Raw genomic sequence first — 16,992 nt, forward strand, 5'->3', positions numbered from 1 at the left:
TTAATAGTTTTACAGAGACACTGGGGCTGATAATGTAAGGGGTGTACATGCCCACATGGCACTGACCACTCCCATTTAGCACTGGTCACACCTCCTCTGCTTCACACTATATGCCCCAAGCCCAAGTGGCCCTTAAATCGGCCCTACTACTAAGTATAATGCTGCAACCAGCATTGTACAGGTGTAAATTGTACGTGAAGAGGTTAATGTGCATGCCAGTGTAAGTCTGTGTAACTGCATGAGGCAGAAGAAAAGGACAGAACACTAACACAGCGTTGCTGGCAGTAGCTGCAGAGAGATGTGTGCTGGGCAGCACTCCACATGTAGAACAAATCAGTGGCAGGTTCCTGCAGGATATCTCAATTCTGCAACAGCACATCACAACAAGCCAAGAGCATGCAGAGTAGTGGGGGTTTAGTGGCAGTGGGAGAATAGGAGAACCAGATGGAGGATTAGGAATATTTTAGAACAAAATAATAAAATACATATAGTTGGTTCCAAAATAAAAAAAAACATTTATAAATATATAAACAGGTAAATAATTTGATAAAGATGTTTATATAGATTCAAAATCAAAATGGCAATACAAAAACCACAAATGTACATCACATATATTGTGTGTGTTTTCATGCAAAACGTGATGAACATTTTTAGTGCATGCATAAAGGAAGACAAATTCACACATCAATATAAAATCCATTATACAGAATTACAGTACATGAGGGGAATGAAGGAGGTCAGGTTGGCAGGGAGAGACAGAAAGGAGTAGATATGAGGAATACAGAGACAGGAGGGAGAAGCCACAAAGGAGTATGGGCCACGTGAGAGAGAGAGAGATAACAGAGCGAAGATGGGAGAGAGAAATAAAAGGCAGTGTGTTAGAACAGCTCTGGACCGGCAGGAAGGCAGCACCTGGTTAGCATGAGATGGAAACAAGGAAGGGGAACCTCTATCACCGTTACCACCCTTTCTGTTTTTCTCTCCACCTATTGTTACTCTGTTATAAGAATATATCTTAGTCTTGTACAATAACTGGAGGGAGTCACTGCCGTACTAAGAACTGGCCTATAAGAAATAGTGATGCATAGGAGGACTCCATAAATAACCTGGAGTCTATGACTCATGTTAGCCTTTAGTTGCAGGAGAAGTGTACCCTGCCACTACAAACAAAAACACATTATTACAAACACATTGGCACATAGAACATATACACGATATAACCCTATCTGTAACCACAAATCTGCAGCATCACACAAGTGAAATGTTAGCATGCAAAACTATCACATGATGTACCGCTACATGTCATGACACATTTTTGTATCAATACCTGAACTGTTTAACAGTAAATATATATACACCGAGTAGCTGGTGCAGCATCAGTTTTACTTACTGCCAAGTATTTAGAAATAATTCCCTCAATGGATGGGCAATGATCTTTACTCAATATTTGCATGTGCAAATCGGGGAAACAATACAGTAATAAATCATATTGACTACGTACTCTATTGTAGCTTTCACATCACACTTTTAAAACGGTATATTGCCGTTTTTTTGCTTTTTAAAACGTTTAAGGCTGCAGTGTGAAAGTGTCATAGTTAAAATACCATTTAAAGTTAACTGGTATTTCAACACGTTTAAAAAGCAGAGTCCTACCCGTTTTAAAGCCAATTCAGAGCCGTTTTTTGTGCTGTCTGAATGGCACTGAAATGGTATTTAGTAAAAAATAAAGGTTAGAGCACTGTGATAGGCTGTCCCTTGTCTTGTGTCCCTTCCCTGAACCAGGAAATAAGCTGTGGGTAGAAACGTGTTCAGAGGTTAAACGGCTTGACTGGTGATGTGAATGGTACTTAAACGGTATTTTTAAATGGTAATCTGCTGCAATATGAACACTAGACCCGTTTAAAATACCATTTAAAATTACAGTTTTTCAAAACGTTTCAAAATGTTTTATGTGATGTGAAAGCTACATAGTCATAGAGGTTTATTTACTAAAATAACTCAAAACAGCAAAAGTAAACAATAGCAAACAATCAGATATTTGCATACATTACCTATTTTTCACTTTCGAGTAATGTAAGTAAATAACCAACCAAACCAAGTTTCTGATTTTAAGGGAGTAAGAACAAGTAACTGTACTTGGAGCAAACCATGTTGCACTGAAAAGGGAACTAATTCATTAAAATTTTGGGTACTCTTTACCTAGAACGGCGCCCGTCGCGGGCATCGCGGGTACATTTATGCCTGCCCGCGACGCGACCGACGCGATGCCCGCGATTTTCCCATTGAAAACCATGTTAAACCTGAAAAATCGCGTCGGTCGCGTCGCGGCCGGCCATAAACGTACCCGCGATGCCCGCGACGCGATCTCACGATTTCCCATAGGGAACAATGTTAAAAGTCGCGATGGACCCGATTTTAGTGTTAAATGGCTCAATCAACCCGATTTTGCCATAGGAATCAATGTTAAATGGGCCACAGAGCCCATTAACCCTTAAATGTCCCCAAAAATTTTTAACGCCACCCCACGATCCACGCGAACCCGAAGCGTGGCGAGCGCAGCGAGCCCGCGAGGGGCGGCGGTACGCGTCCTACGACCTTTTCATGCCCTACTATCCACGTCGGCGTGGTGTGAGAATATAATAGTGTGGCGAGCGCAGCGAGCCACCGAGCCCGAAGCGTGGCGAGCGCAGCGAGCCCCGCGAGGGGACGCGGATACCTTCACAGTTATACGCGTCCCCTCGCGGGCTTCACAGGTGTCCGTGGCGACCCGGACACCTGTGAAGCCCGCGAGGGGACGCGTCTACCTGTGAAGGTATCCGCGTCCCCTCGCGGGGCTCGCTGCGCTCGCCACGCTTCGGGCTCGGTGGCTCGCTGCGCTCGCCACACTATTATATTCCCACACCACGCCGACGTGGATAGTAGGGCATGAAAAGGTCGGAGGACGCGTACCGCCGCCCCTCGCGGGCTCGCTGCGCTCGCCACGCTTCGGGTTCGCGTGGATCGTGGGGTGGCGTTAAAAATTGTTGGGGACATTTAAGGGTTAATTGGGCCTAATTCAGGGTTAATATGGCCAAATCGGGTCAATTGAGCCATTTAACAGTGAAATCGCGGTCAATCAGCCTTTTTTAACATTGTTCCCTATGGGAAAATCGCGGTAATCGCGGTAATCGCGGGCATCGCGACCATCCAATTTTACCCGCGATGCCCGCGATTACCGCGATCACCGCGATTTTTACCCGCGATGACCACGATTTCAATCGTGGGCGCCGTTCTAGGTAAAGAGTACCAAATTTTGAATGCAAGTTAAATACTGACGACTTCTGCATGTAGCCCACAAATGCTGGACAACTTTGTTCCTATACTGCAGTAAAGATTTGAGTTTGGATACACCCCACCCAAATCTAATGCTGTATGCACTTTCTGTACTACATCTTCCCCACCTACAGTACTACATGGATTTACCAATGTGCACAGTTGCTTGCTACATTGGTACCAGAAAGTAATATCATACCTCCCAACTGTCCCGATTACAGTGGGAAAGTCTTGCTAATTGAAGACCGTCCTGCTGTATCTCCTGCAAGTGGCAGTGTCCTGTCAGCGAGGGACGGAGCCAGAGATCACTGCTGCGATGATCGCTAAAGAGATGCTGTGCGCATGCGTACAACATCTCTTCAGTGCAGGGAGGGAGCCAGGGGCTGCCCAGCTACTCATGGAGTGATGGATATGCCCTCAAAGTTACAAAAACAAGGAGTTGCTGTGCTAGGCCATGCCCTCTCTGTCTGAGACCACTCCCACATGTCGGTAGCTCCATCCCCTTCTTGGGAGAGTCGCACCTTTGGTGCCGTCAGTCTCGATTTTTAATTATCAAAAGTTGGAAAGTATGGTAATATGGACAGTGGGCACCCCAAACTAAGGGCCTAATTGAGCATCCATTGCTACTGTGTGAAAATAAGTAATCAGCAATTTTCGCACAAATGCGCATGGGTGCCTAAAAAGCAGATGCCCCCGAAATTATGTGAGCACAGTCTGAGTGACGGCAGGGGTGCCGATGGGGATGGGGTGAGCGGCGACCTAGTGTTGGGTGTGCCTGCATTGTTCAGACCTTTTTCTGGGCAGTTCGAGGTGGCTGCACAACGTCACAATGCAGCCCATGCGAGGTGGGAAGTGGCAGTCTAGCACATGCCTTTAAAGCACAGAAACTACAATAGATATGAAAATGCATTTTGCAATTGCGTTGCGGGGAGGGATCAGCATGCTGGACAGCCTTACTCTGTGCTGATTGGCCCCCAGCATGTGAACACACTAGTTGCTGTTTTGCTCTTGTAGCAACACTGCAACTGAAGCTGTATTAGGCCCTAAGTCCTTTTCAGCATTTATATAGAAAATGTGTTAGCACTCTATTACAGTATATTACATACTATCTGCCCCATAGACAGGCAATGTCAGCAGCAGTCTACTTCCCAGCAGGTAAGTAGGCCCAAGTGAAATCACCCTATATCTTACTAACTTGAACACATATCCTTCTTTAGTACTGTAGGAGAGAGTAGGATGGTACCAAATCCTGTTTGGGATGACTTTTTAGTGCAGAAGGGACAGATGCTGTAGTGATAACAATGACACCATAATGTCACTTTCATATTTGAGTCCGCCCTCCATAAATACAGAATTATTACATGCTGTACAGTGGAACTTAAGGTGCCCACACACGCACCGATCCCGGCGGTGCGATGCTATGCGATGGGGTGCGCGCTCCCGCGGCACCTCATCGCACAGTACAAAAAGTATGTGCAGCACGTACTTTTTGTACTAGCTTTTTATCGCATAGCATCGCATCGCATGCACATCGCATGCACAAGGCATACGATGCGATGCTATGTGTGCTAGTTAAGCACAGAACGCACGCCGGGATCGATGCGTCTGTGGGCACCTTAAGGTATATATTACATGCAACTTACAAGTGTCCTTCCTAAGGGTTGCATTGCACATTATCAGAACCATGTAAAGTTGGGTGGAATTCCCACATTTTAGTGTAAAAGAAGAAGTTTTATATTACAGGAAGAAAGCTACATCAACGAGATGTATTAACATCTGATTTGTCAGAGTGGGGGAGTGGAAACTCCATCCTCTGGCTATCCCGGCCTTAGCCAACAGTGCTCTATCTCTCCCCCAGCCAGAGCTACTGGGCATGGGTGAGTCCTTGATACTAATGCTGAATCTCCTGTACAGCCCAGAGACAGCAGACACCGCAGCCAAAGACAGTGTTGTCCTTGCTGTGTTAAGGGCACCTGCAGCTGTCGGAATCAATGGCCGCAGGTCAGTGCAACTGACTCTTCATACATTGCCCTGCAGATCGATGCTCTCTACAGGGGCACTCCTGTCATTTGCAACACTGCTCCGCATTCATACATGGGGGAGAAGCTGCATCAGCACACAGAATGTGCACTGATACTGCTCCTCGACTATACCAATAGTATTAATATTTACTCCTATCCAACAAATAAGTATTCTGAGCCTACTTACACTTGACAGAGAGAGCAAGAGAGAGGGAGAGAAGAGAGAGAGAGGGAGGGAGAAATGAGCACTGGTGTTGGAAAACTATTTTAAATGATCAATTATTGATGTGACTTTTATCTAGGCAGGCTTCTACTTACAGGCAAAGAAGGGGAGGAAAGGAGCGCACAAGCAAATTACTGTAAATTCATTTTGAGCCCACTAGCGTATGAAGCCATTGCAGATACATCTGTCACTGAGTGTAACTGTTGCGTTACTATTCAATAAAGAGTCATGGAATCAATGAAGGTCATTGTGACTAAAACCAATGGGGATCTAGCTGCTACTAACCAGTCAGAAAGGTTTTCTAATGCTCTCACCAATCAGATTTAAGCCATATATTGGTTAAAAACTTACAGGGCTCTAGTACTGTGAAATGCAAGAGGGCTCTGTAATGAGTAGGTCTGTGGTGTTTGAGGGTATTTTTTCACCTGGGGTGCAGCAGTGGCTGTGATAGACACAGCGCTGCTGTTTCCGGGGGACCTGCATCTAGGACATATCTGTTATATATACACTCTGGATGTATGTCTATATGTGCTGACCGACACCCCGTCTGTATTATACACCTTTTCATTCAGGTAGCTGCATCCTCACTCTCCTCCCCAGTGCCATGCTTTCAGCAGACTCTGGACGGGATGCACTAACATCCGCAGCCCTCTACTGCCACACATCGCCAGCCACCGCATAGATAATTATCGCACATGTACTAACATATGTGAATATTATCACAAAGGACAGCTCTTGCGTTAAGAGCTGCCCTTTGAACTGCAGCCAGTGATGGGTAAGTGGGTCCCTGGTGGCTGTGCCCTCCTGCAGTTCCTGGCTGCTGCAGGGCCATGGACTCTGCTGGATCCTCCACTGGTCTGGGCAGCTCAGTAGTACACAGGTGAGGGGGGGGGGGGGGGGGGTGGCGCACATCGGTGCGGACAGTGGGGGGCAATGCGAGGGTCGCAATAAGAAGCCCATAGGCCTCTATGGGGTATCACCGGGTTCTGCTGTCAATACGCCCCAACATGGTAACCCGGCAATTGGGTTTTAGTGCATTCCAAAATGCCGTAAAAACCCAATAATGGGGGTTTTACCGCATTATTGATTTAGTGCATCCCGCCTTCTGCCTGAAAGGTGGAGCCAGCTGACAGCTCAGCCCTGGAGAGGAGAGAGTTCATGGCTGCCTGTAGGAAAAGGTGTGTGTGTGTGATGGGGGTGATGACGGCCATTATAGACTTGCTCTTATTGAACTCCAAACTACAGGTTCTTTCAAATTGCGTTACAAGCCCAGTTTAACATAGCCTGCTACTGTCTCCTAGTGGGAAAATGACACTAGCTTTTCTTTAAAAAACATATGTAACTAAATATCTTTTTGACACTTCAAAATGCTAATTAAGACCATTGAAAGTATACCACTGCATCATATCCATAAGCTTAAATATATTCTTATGTGCATGCAAGAATTAATGCATCAACTTGTAAAAACACAATTTATTCAGCGCACATTCTCCTGTAGGTCTTGGACAAAAATATATTTATACCCAATTCATCAAAAACACTGGGTGCAGTCAGAGTCACTAAAAACAGCTTTCCAGTCTTGTCACAACAGCTTACATCCTGTAACATCCTGTGTTGCTCATTCACAATGCCCTGTGTCCCAGGTTGTCTAGTGTCCAGCCCAGGTCGATACCAGGGTTGGATTCCTGGATCACTCAATCCAGGTTGTTTGGGTGGACCCTTTCAACAATCTAGTTATGTATCCATCCAACATGATGACTCATCAGTAAGCATTGCTGTCTCACAGAACTGGGGCTATCTACTTACAGTAATTCCAAACAGTGCCATAATTGTGTGGATTTGGTATGTTCTCCCTGTGTTTGTGTCAGCTTCCTCCAGGAACTGTGGCTGACCACCACAATCTAGTAGGTTAATTGGCTTATGAAATTAAATATGTGTGTGTGTTTTAAGGAATTAGACTGTTACCTCCAAAATGGCACTTTTTATATGTGAATGACTAATATATTTTGTATAGTGATACAAAGCAAAACCTGTTACTAAATAAATATGAGCTCTTGCTGGTGTCTGTCCATTAAATAAGTAGACAGCACAAATTACATGTTTTTTTAAAACATTAGAAAAAGCCTTAAAGGTAATATATTAATCTCATCTGTATAGGAGTACGTATTATACTGCTTTTGAGGCTGCAGCTAACTACTGTAGGTTTGCAATAATATCCCCTTAATGATTTACACATGTTTTGTGGCTTGCTAAATTCAAGACCGCATTTCACCTGGTTTTAATCATACACATAAACTGAATAAATCATTGGAATCACAGATTTAGGGGATATTATTGCAAGACTACACTTAAATATATAGTTTTTTAAAATGTAGATTAATCTAAAATTACAGAAAGCCCAGTCAATGAGCCACACATATTGACCCCCACTGATGCATTCCCATGTGCATGGACCAAAGTAATAAAATGTTCCACGCCTACAAAAAAATATATTGAATATATCCCCTCATTCCCATGATTAAACTTAAGCTACAAATAAGGCTAAAATGCTGGGTCGATATATCCGAAAATCAATGGATCTGCAGATGGATTGGGCAGTGTTCTCCGCACACTCTGCCCAATTTGTTAGGACTGACTTCGCAACTGGGCGGCAATTACCATCCGGTCCTGCAGAGGCTACACAGGCAGTGGGTGCATCGTCCATACACACATCACGATGTGCCGATATATCTTTAGATATAAAGGACATCAGCTGTGTTGCACAGCTGATGCAAAATATCTGTGCACAGATATATTCCTGGTACACACTGGCCAACGAGTGTGAAAGCTCCATTAGCAAATCAGTATTTTAGGAGACGAAAACCTAAAGCTTTAATTCAATGGAAGAATTCCAAAGTGATATGAGCTGGAATTTCATGATCTGACATTTACAATTATCAATTCAACTGAGTACACTTGTGGTCACCTATGTAAAGTGTAGAGAAGGTGTATATTTATATGTGCCCAGGGTAGAAAATCCAAGAGCAATGAATGTTTTGTAAATAAAACCTACAATTTTAAAAGTAAAGCTTATCCCTGGTCAATGGAAGATGTGGAAGGTTATATGGTTTATTTATATATAGGCAGGGCTATTTTTCAGCAGGCTCCAGCAGGAACTGAGGCCATTATTCTAGTTCACAATTTCTAACAAAATATTTCTTATATGGACAAAACCATGTGCACTGCAGGTGAGGCAGGTGTTACTTTTGCAGAGATAATTAGATTTGGGTGGGGTTTTACACCTGCCTCACCTGCAGTGCACATGGTTTTGTCCATCTAAGAAATATTTTGTCAGAAAGAGTGAACTAGAATAAGGGCCTCAGTTCCTGCTGGAGCCTGCTGAAAAATAGCCCTGTATATAGGCTTACCATACTATCCTTTTAAACCAGGAGACTCATGATTAATACAGGTTCTGTGGCTCAGTGATTTCAAGCCTGCATTTCATCTGGTTTTAAAAGCCACAGAACGCGTGTAAGCCATGAGCTGTTATGCGCAGCTAAACCTGCTGATAATAAGTGTGATATGCTTGAAAAAAACTCCATCAATTGAATATGGCTTTAGAAGGGAGATCAGGCACTATTAAACAATTGAATACCGGCCAAAGTGTTGTGTCAATGCATGAGCTATGCATCTGAGCCGGGATTCCCATGGACAATCAAAGACGCAGATCACTAATGATTGGTGATCCATCGGGAAATGTATGTCTGTGGTACATTAAACAAACACTCATATAGAAAGGTATTTGAGATACAGTACAGTTATGATTGTGTGATGAACATTTTGCAACAGTTCTTTTCAGTAATTGCATTAAAGGGCCCCGGAACTTTAAGCTATCTTTGATACATAATGGTGATAACAGATAGGGCTAGTTTGTATTGAACTGCAGAGCGTAAATGTAAATAAAATGCCAAACATCTAAAATGTTGTCATGTCTATATGCAATACACAGCATAATTGTAATTCTATTATATAAGGCAACTTAATGTTTAGTTTTACTGTTAACCTATTACTTCCATTGAAAATGACATAGGTTGGAATAAATGATGTGATGCTATTTTTTTTGAACACATACATAACGATGCCAATCAAATAAAGATACAATAAAATGTACTGCCATATGAGGAACACTACCAATAACCTAGACAAGCACGAACATAAAGAAAATATGGAACACTGGAATTCTCCATCCTGCACACTGATATAGTATTCCCCAGTTAACACTGACATGACACATGAAGGGAATAAGCCACAACATACACAATGACATAAAAAATAATAATAATTTATTTATTGTGTTCAGAAATAGGAATGCACTTACCCTGCCCGCTGCTTTTTGGACTTGTCTGATATGCCATCCCGAGACATTAGTTTGTTGAAGACAATGATACCAATCAGCATGTTAACCTTTGAGATAAAATCCAGATAAATTGAGATAACCAGTCCATGTTTATCTATAATAAAAACTCAATTCATACTATGTAAACAATTATTCCATAGCTTATACAGTATTTTTCACTAAAGGAAAACTTTTAGATATATTATTTTAGCATGATTTCTAATATTCAACAGGTCTATTTAACTAAGATTTTAAGTGGGCCACTCTGAAAAGCTCACAACATTTAGGAAAGTGGACATTTGCATATTAATATAAGAACACAAATATGTTACAAATATGCCTTCATTTGCCTCTTTATATGCCTCCTTTGCAGAACATTAACATTTGTCTCACATATCCCCATTTACCAAAGCTACTAATAGTAGTGTCCCTTATTTACATTATGCCAAGACAGTAGTGCCCTTTATTCACACTATGCAACACAGTAGTACCCCTTACATTATGCCACAGTAGTTCCACATTTTGTTCCCCTTATTCACACATTCTGCCACACAGTAGTGCTGATTGTTCATACTATGCCACACAGTAGTGTCTCTTATTCATAGTATGCCACATTGTATTGCCCCTGATTCACATTATGCCATACAGTGATGCCCCTTATTCACATTATGCCATACAGTAAAGCCCCCTTACTCACATTATGCCACAAAGTAATGTGAATGTCTTATTCACACAGTAGCAAGGCAATAGAGGCAGTTACATGTGACAGTCTTCTAAGAATTAGGCATGTGCAGATCCAGATTTACTCAGATTTATCCGGATCTTAAAACGGGATCTTATTGGCTTTTAGCTGTCACATATATTGGCTCCAAACCTTTGTGACAGCCGCATAGCCAATAAGATCATGTTTTGAGTTTCGGGTAAATCCGGATCTGCACATGCGTACTAAGAATTAGACGAAACAGCAGACAGGAACACCTGGCCTGATTTTTATTGGCTACTGCTGGGTGCTCCAACATGATTAGTGTATGAGGTCACAGATCAGTCTACAGCAACATATGGGCAACCAGTTGAATAACCTTGATGTACAAATTAAAACTGCTTTCATTTTGGATATACTTCTGAGAGATTATCACAAACTTTGTACAACTGAAATCTAGCAGTTTGGGGTCTCTGAAATGTAAAACAAATGCATAAAATTACCTGTCAGCACCAATTGTTTTGCACAATAATGTTGACCCTTTAGTATTTGGCTTCCTTTGTGCACAAAGCACAAATGTAGGGACAAAACATATTAACCATTAGGTTTTAATTAACTTATGGCTGTGTAAAGGTACTTTATTAAACAGTTATGTTTATGGAGGTTGTAATGAGAAATCATCAATATTTAATGCGTTTGCTTAATTAATTAATGCAGCCTACAAACTGGCATTAAAACTGGTACCAGTAAAATCTAGCAGCGCGGTTGTCAATACCTACAAATTTACCAACTTTAATCCTTGTAGATCATGTAAACATCATTCACTTAAGCTGTGTACACACGGGACGCTGCTGGCCTCTGTGCTGAGGGACGTGCTAAGCACAGATCATTCAACATTTCTCGCGGCACTAGCAATGCACCCCGTGATGCTGTGTGCTCAGAGATCGTGCTAAGCAGGGCTTTTCCCCAGGCAAAACCCCTCGATCTAGCAGGAAAGGCCGCAAGCTTTTTATTTCCCTGTGGGACACATGGGACCGCGCATGGCTGCAGGGCATACACACGGAGGGATCAGTGCTCCATTTCTCAGCTATCTAGTCAGATCGCCTAGAAATGGGGCAGAAATCGCCCTGTGTCTATGCCACTTTACAGGAAAAAAGTTATATTTTTCTTAGTGATTATTACATGTCCTCTGTTCCTCCAAACACTTGGACCATCCTGTGGGCATTTATATACTGATATATGTACAGTACTGTATGTATAATGTAGGCATTGAAGCATAACATATAAAAGTATAAGAAATGCCTTGTGCAGAGCATTGCTGCTTCATGTTTGAGTCCAATTATGTCCCTTCGTCTAAGTATCAGATATCTATAGGCAAAGATTTTATTACTTGCTTGTTTACAAAATTGCTTTTAAATGAGAAACAATCACTAAGGGCACCAGGAAACCTGAAAGGAAACTAGTTGTCAAAATATTTTTTTCCTTCCATTCTCTGTTTGCCTGGAAGGATGTCTGTTGTAATGTAAGAGTTCTAGCAGTGTTTTTTTCCCCTTTCTGGTTCCAGAATTTTGATGTACGGCAAGGAGTCAGCATTGAAAAGACCAAGAACTACCCAGTTGTGTGCATAGGAATACCCTTTCACATAGAGATTTGGCTTAAACTGAGTTATTGATCTCAGTGAAAGGGTCTACCCAGGTTCAAATTGCCTGGACTTCTATTTTGGGGCAAAATCTTTCTCAAATGGACAAAACCATGTGCACTACAGGTGGGGCAAATGTAATATCTGCAGAGAAAGTTTTGTATTGCGACGGATCAACGCTGTATCAGACTCTTGGCCATTACCAAGGTAATACCCAGGTCTGAACCAGGCTTCCTGCGGTGTGAAAATTGCAACCTGGGTTTTTTGAACCAGGTTACCGTTCAAAGCTTCTGAGGCCTACCTCAAGGGTCTGTTATTTACATATAGTTACTGTAGGTCCAAGTTGGCTTGTGCATGCAATCCATTCTCACAACAAACTTCAATCCAATTCCAAAATCGCATTGCTTCCTCAGAGGAAGTGCACACCCAGGGGCAAACACAGGATTTGTGGAAGGGGGGTTTCCACTGCGCACTCTTGAAAAGGGGGCATGGCCGTGGAAAAAAGGAGGTGTGGCCTCGTCCCTCTTTGCAGTCACTGTGAGGGCATGCCCAGTGCTCTGTGAGCTGCTGGCATGTCCCCTATCCCTCTGATAAGGGTGACTGTCGATGCACCAGTAACAATGAAAACAGCCCCATATATATAGGTGATGCGGTTAGCATTCCGGTGGTCGGGATTCCAGATGTGAAAATATAGACAGCAAAATTCTGACTCATGGCCAGAAGGCCAGGACGTGAGTACTGACATCGTTGGATATGCCGAGTCCGGATTCCAACGGCCGCACCCTCATTGTAAGTATGCCAGGGCAGGTTACAGTTTGGGCTGCAGGTGGGGAAGAGGTAGAGTTAGACTGCAGGAAAGGAGGGTTAGGGGATGGAGCAGGGAGAAGGTAAGCATACTTACCTCTCGGGACTTTCTCCAAAGGGATGCCACTGTCGGTTTTCTGACTGCCGTAATCCTGTCCACTGGACATCCATATGTATCCTCTTTGATGGACCCCTTACGTCTCCAATAAATTGTGACAATTCTCCATTCTGGAGATGAGGTCCACAATAAATTATTGATGTACGGCCTCCTCCTATCGGCAGTTGCCAAAATATATTTTTAAACATTTTTTTAAATCAAGATTTATTCTGGGTTTATTTGTATGTGTGTGTGCTGACTATTTCGCTAACACTGTGGATCACAGAGGGTAGGGGAGGAAAAGGAGGGCACAGCTGTAATGGGGTGGGGGTGTCAGGTGTAAGCAGGCACCTGTGTACTTACCTTGCAGTGGCAGTGGTAGTAGGGGTGCAGGGGTCTGTGCTGGCTCCATAGTGTGGATGGGTGCAGGACAGTTTCCCGACAGTCGGGATCCCGAAAGTCATTACCCCAACGTCAGGATCCCGACAGTCAAAACTCTGACACTCGGGGTCCTGCCGGCCACCGGCTATTCTCTCTCTTGGGGATCCACGACCCCCATAGAGAGAGAATAGAATAGGTGGGGAGCATAGCGAGCTACTGTGTCCGCAATGTGGCGAGCGCAGTGAGCCTGCAAGGGGCTTTGTTGCGCTTGCCCTGCTGTCTTAATCTGGCCAGTCGGGATCCCGACGTCGGGCTAATGACTGTCGGGATCCCGACTGTCGGGATCCCGACTGTCGGGACCATATACCACACCCAGAGTGGATAACAGCTGCAGTAGTTCCAAGAGTCTGAAGAGGAAGACTCCTGATTTTAAAAATGGCCTCAAATGCTTAATTGACTCACTACGTGAACATGCAGCCTGAAGACAATAACATTCCTAAAATGGGGCAGCGATGCATTTTTTCTGCATTTTTTACCTTAACAATTCAAGATTAAAAGGGAGGAGGATTATATACATGTTCTATATATATGACTTGTAAAATGACAATCGACTTGCTATAGATTATGTATGGGCACTTTCAAGATTTGAAGATGCAGTCTTAGGAAAGTTAAAAACCTGCAGGTCAAGGAGGATTGTGTAACATCTGGGGGATCACCAGATCTGTGAACCAAAACATTGTAATTGTTGATGTATGGGTACCCTAAGTCACCAGTTATACTTACAGACATTTGTTGCGCTTACAGTATTAGTAGTAGTTTGATAAAGGGGTAATATATATGTGCCGAAAAATTGCAATAAATAAAGAAATCTGTTGAAATTGTGGTTGTATAATGGTTCTATATTTAACGACATTGTTTAAAGCAGAATGCAGTAGTCTGTACACCCACATGAGTTAAGAACGGCAGCTGATTTATGCTTTGCTTGATTAGTATGCTACTTGCGGTACTGAAATGTCAGGTATCATAGGTAATAATTTATGAAGTGACCTGGCAACATTCACATAACAAATTTCACCATTGTACTAATTAGAGGAGCACTCTTCAAATTAGTGAATGACCAACTTGTTCAGTTTTCAAATTGCATTCCTTTGAACATTTCAGTGTTCTTTTAAGCCTTTAATCTGATATGTCTGAAATCAAATCTGTTCCATAAAAAAACCTATAACAGGTTTAAATGTTTGAAAATATCTACAATATATGTTGCATGTCATTCATTGATACCAACTAACATCAAGCACTTCGAAAATAAAACACATAGGAATAAATTCATTGCATGGCAGATTTTGTATACTTTAGAACCATCTGGAACCCATGGATTGACGTGGGGTTCTGCAGCTAAAAGACAGTATGTACTTAGTTAATAAAACCTGCATGATTCCAATCTGGTTTGCAAGCTTGCTCAGATCCCTGAAGTCTGTGCAGGCTTATATATTTTAAAATTAGTTAAAAAGTATAACCATAAAAAAATCACCTTTTTAGCCTAGCCTGGTTGTAAAAATAGGGGTTAAAATGATAGGTCGTCCCATTTTTTTACTACCAACACTGGACCAAAACATCCATGACTGTTGACACTATAGCAGGGGCTTGGGGCTCTCCTATCCTACTTGCAACCAACCTTTGACAGATCGGCCAAAGAGTCTAATTCAGACCTTATTGCCTGGTTGCTCTCAGGTATCATCCAGCAGTGTAAACCCATGTATGTGCACGGCTGCGAATCCACTCACTGTCTAATAAAATCCTCCTTGGCCCCCCTCCCCGTGTGCAGTGGCTGAGTACACTTACTCGGGGCTGTGATGAACCATGGCAGAGCCAGCGCTGATGTCAGAGGTCCTCCCTTCAAACGCTTAGGTCCTACCTGCGATTTCCCAAGACACTCCTTGAAAACAGCTGGATGCCACTCCCAATCACCTCCTGACTATGACCAGCTTTAAAAAGCCAAAGCTGGCTTTGTTTGCAGAAAGTTGTGCATGTGCAATACGATCCTTAGTTCAATAAATGCAGGGGCTGCAAATTCCCTGCTCACCAATCGGGTATGAATTAGGCCCAAAAAGTGGGAGACCCCCTTCCTAAGGACAACCAACCCTTCATATCACACTGCTCTAATAATAATAATAATAATAATAATAAGAAGAAGAAGAAGAAGAAGAAGAAGAAGATATAATATTATTGTTCTTTAACGGTGGTGTGCTGGTTGCACTGATTTATTACAGCACGTGTCCATGATCTGGCCAATAAGTGCAGCTGTGATGTATCCTTATTAAAATTTCATTTACGAGATTGTGGTGAGTGCCCTTATTGAATTATTTGATATCCTACACTGCTATATTATTGGGACATATAGTGTGACCTTAGAGGAGCACCCCAGCAGCAAAATATCACAGATGCTCGAGAGTGCGGAGTCTTCCAATTAATATATATATATAGAAAGTTCGGTACTTGTTTCCTAGCACGGCCACAATCTTCTTGGTCGTGTGCCTTAACTTTAAGGCACACGATGCCCACGATGGACCCGATTTTCTTTCAAATCAGGTCCATTTTACCGGCAAATGGAAAATCGGGTCCATCGCGTCGGTCGTGTGCCTTTAATAAGGCACACGACGCGACCGACGCGATGGACCCGATTCTCCATAGGCTTCAATGTTAAAAATATTTTAACATTGAAGCCTATGGAGAAATCGCGTCCATCGGGTCCATCGCGTCGGTCGCGTCGTGTGCCTTAACATGGCACACGACGCGACCGACGCGATGGACCCGATTTCTCCATAGGCTTCAATGTTAAAATATTTTTAACATTGAAATCGCGTCGGTCGTGTCGGTCTTGTGCCATTATAATGGCACAAGATAAGATGGACTTGATTAAGTCCATCTTCACATAGTAATCAATGGGAAAGGGGCCAATATGGGCCATTTCTCATTGTATATGGCCCCGTCATGCCCCCACATTTTAAACGCCACCCCACTATTGACGCCAACCCGAAGCGTGGCGAGCGCAGCGAGCCCGCGAGGGGCGGCGGTGCGCGTCCTCCAACCTTTTCATACCCCTACTATCCACGTCGGCGTGGAGTTGAGAATAGTGTGGCGAGCGCAGCGAGCCACCGAGCCCGAAGCGTGGCGAGCCCAGCGAGCCCCGCGAGGGGACGCGTATAACTTCACAGGTATACGCGTCCCCTCGCGGGGCTCGCCACGCTTCGGGCTCGGTGGCTCGCTGCGCTCGCCACACTATTCTATTCTCAACTCCACGCCGACGTGGATAGTAGGGGAATGAAAAGGTCGTAGGACGCGCACCGCCGCCCCTCGCGGGCTCGCTGCGCTCGCCACGCTTCGGGTTGGCGTCTATCGTGGGGTGGGGTGTACGCTGTGACATTTGGGGGGGTTGGGAA

At 43.5% G+C, this 16,992-nt stretch overlaps 1 protein-coding gene across 8 annotated transcripts in view; it reads right to left on the minus strand.

Moving 5' to 3' along the window:
• The window catches only part of ADGRB2 (adhesion G protein-coupled receptor B2), a 469,428-nt gene that overhangs the window by 15,108 nt on the left and 437,328 nt on the right, over positions 1–16,992 (minus strand). For 7 of the 8 annotated variants that reach the window (XM_083173693.1, XM_083173697.1, XM_083173694.1 and 4 more), the window contains 2 exons: positions 9,914–9,999; positions 270–365 (listed from right to left, as the gene is read on the minus strand). In XM_083173693.1, coding sequence (XP_083029819.1) covers positions 270–365; positions 9,914–9,999 — 182 coding nt within the window. The remainder of the gene's footprint in view (positions 1–269; positions 366–9,913; positions 10,000–16,992) is intronic. The other variant, XM_083173695.1, reaches the window with a different exon arrangement.

Source organism: Crinia signifera, chromosome 2, assembly GCF_055691185.1.
Source record: "Crinia signifera chromosome 2, ASM5569118v1, whole genome shotgun sequence".
Classification (NCBI taxonomy): domain Eukaryota; kingdom Metazoa; phylum Chordata; class Amphibia; order Anura; family Myobatrachidae; genus Crinia; species Crinia signifera.